This window comes from Anarrhichthys ocellatus, unplaced genomic scaffold, assembly GCF_004355925.1.
Source record: "Anarrhichthys ocellatus isolate YVR2014 unplaced genomic scaffold, GSC_Weel_1.0 scaffold105, whole genome shotgun sequence".
Lineage (NCBI taxonomy): Eukaryota > Metazoa > Chordata > Actinopteri > Perciformes > Anarhichadidae > Anarrhichthys > Anarrhichthys ocellatus.
The window spans coordinates 743724-746358 of NW_022280135.1; the positions used below are offsets into that span (position 1 = coordinate 743724).

Consider the following 2635-nt stretch of genomic DNA (forward strand, 5'->3'; position numbering starts at 1 on the left):
TCCGTCTGCGTCCGCCGAAATTGCCTGTCAATAAATCTGACTCTCCCTTGGCTATTCTTCACAGTTTAATACATTCAATGACTGTCTTTTATAGTTTAACACTTCTATGATAAACATTGGATTCTATATAAAGATAACGATTTGCAACTTTTGGCAAAAGCTTCACAAGCATAGCTCTAAGGTGCTACAATTCTCTTAAGATACACTTCTAACTACAAATTCTGAAACACTTCTACAATTATGAATTTTCTAATTATGTATTCCAAAACACTTCTAATTATGATTTCTTAATTATGAATTATTAAACCCTTCTATTATAATTTCTTAAAACCCAGTTCTAAACCCAAATTTCCTACAATATATAGAGAGAGATATTGAGACGAGTGAATGAGCAACATTATTTGAGGAATTTAATAGACAAACCAAACTTCCTGCAGAAAAACTGGCATTTATAACAATTACTGAGGATTAAAAACATAATGACATTTCCTGTGAAGAGTTTTTGATATTTTATTATCCCAAAAGTCCCATTTTGTCTTCTGTGACGTCTGACCTTTGACCCCTGAGGGTCGTTCCTTCAGACCAGGCCGAGGGCAGAGCCGAGCCCACGCTGCAGGTCCAACTTCAGGTAAACTCTGCAGAACGAGAGGAACACGCCGAGAACCGAGAACCCGACCAGGACCCACAGAACCTGAGCGCTGAAATACAGAGGAGCCAGTCTGCAGAGGGAGATGATCAATCAATCAACCAACCAACCAACCAACCAACCAACCAACCTACCTACCAACCAACCAACCTACCTACCAACCTACCAACCAACCTACCCACCTACCAACTAACCAACCTACCTACCTACCTACCTACCAGCCAACCAACCTACCCACCTACCTAACTACCAACCTACCAACCAAACAACCAAACAACCTACCTACCTACCAACCAACCAACCTACCAACCAACCCACCTGCCTACCTACCAACCAACCAACCTACCCACCTACCAACCTACGAACCTACCAACAACCAACCAACCAACCAACCTACCTACCAACCAACCCACCTGCCTAACTACCAACCAACCAACCTACCCACCTACCTACCTACCTACCAACTAACCAACCTACCTACCTACCTACCTACCTACCTACCAGCCAACCAACCAACCTACCTACCTACCAACCAACCAACCAACCTACCAACCAACCAACCTACCTACCTACCTACCTACCAACCAACCAACCAACCTACCTACCTACTAACCAACCTACCCACCTAGCCACCTACCTACCTACCAACCAACCAACCTACCTACCAACCAACCAATCAACCAACCTACCCACCTACCTATCTACAAACCTACCAACCAACCAACCTACCCACCTACAAACCTACCTACCAACCTACCAACCTACCAACCAACCAACCTACCAACCAACCAACCTACCAACCAACCGACCGATCAATCAATCATGCTTCTATAACAGTGTAGAAATAATCTGTTACAAGTACAAATCCTGCAATCAAAATAAGTAGTATTAGCATGAAAATATACTTAAAGTACAATATACAGTATACATATTGACGCATTCATTTGTTCACCACGTTAAAGGTGGAGCTCATTTAAATACTTTATATAATTCTGAGTACTTTGATCTATAATAATACATCATCATTTATTTCTTCATGATATTTATGTTTTAATAATCTGAATCTGTAAAGTAACTAAAGTACTGGAGTAAAAAGTATAAAGTAATACAAACTGGAAATACCCGAGTAAAGTACAAGTACCTCAGAATTGCACAGTACAGTATCGTAGTAAATGTATTATCTGGTGTATTAAAGTCAGATTTAAGAGAAGTTTGAGATAAAAGTGATTTTTATTTTATTATTTCATGTTTGTTGACTTTACTGAAGAATAAAAACTAAGAATTTAATATTTATGAACAAAGTGATCCATCTGTCTTTGTCTTAAATATGTTTTATAAATCATTAACCAATACTTAACATATGAAATGTTATGATTGTTAAAATAACATAAATGACTCATTTATTGATCGTTTCATTGTTTGTTAACAGTAAACTAAGTATTACCTAAAGTTTAATTTACCATTTGATAACAATGTTGATTATAAAATATTGATGATTTTAAATAACAGTAAATATACATACCGTCTCTGAGCCGACTCAGAATATCCATGAAAGTATCGGAGGCGTCCGTATAAATACAGCAAACCGCAGACTGAAGACAAACCTGAAGCACAAAACATTCAGCTGAAGCTCAAACTGAGACTCAGGTGTGTTGTTGTTGTTGTTGTTGTTGTTGTTGTTGTAATTGTTGTTTTGTGTCGGCTCACCTTGACTGAAGAAGACTCCAGACGTCCACAGGACAGCGATGAAGATCGGGAAATACTCTGAACAGTTGGCCCTGAACACACCGGAGACTCTGGAGTTAATGTGAGGAAGCTGCTTTCTCTCTAATGACCACCAGGGGGCCACTCTGGTTTATAGAAGTCTATAAGAAAACTGTGTCGGCCAAAAAACAAGATTGCATGGTCAAAGTACTATATGTACCTCTGAGATGTAGTAGAATAAAAGTACAATATGTACCTCTGAGATGTAGTAGAGTAAAAGTACTA

The 2635-nt window shown here is 38.8% G+C and overlaps 1 protein-coding gene across 1 annotated transcript in view; it reads right to left on the reverse strand.

Moving 5' to 3' along the window:
* Positions 1 to 450: 450 nt before the first annotated feature.
* Positions 451 to 2635, reverse strand: part of ltc4s (leukotriene C4 synthase) — a 7232-nt gene continuing 5047 nt past the window's right edge. The window contains exons 4-6 of the mRNA XM_031876195.1: positions 2354 to 2424; positions 2169 to 2250; positions 451 to 719 (exon numbers count right to left, since the gene is read on the reverse strand). Coding sequence (XP_031732055.1) covers positions 578 to 719; positions 2169 to 2250; positions 2354 to 2424 — 295 coding nt within the window. The 3' untranslated portion in view covers positions 451 to 577. The remainder of the gene's footprint in view (positions 720 to 2168; positions 2251 to 2353; positions 2425 to 2635) is intronic.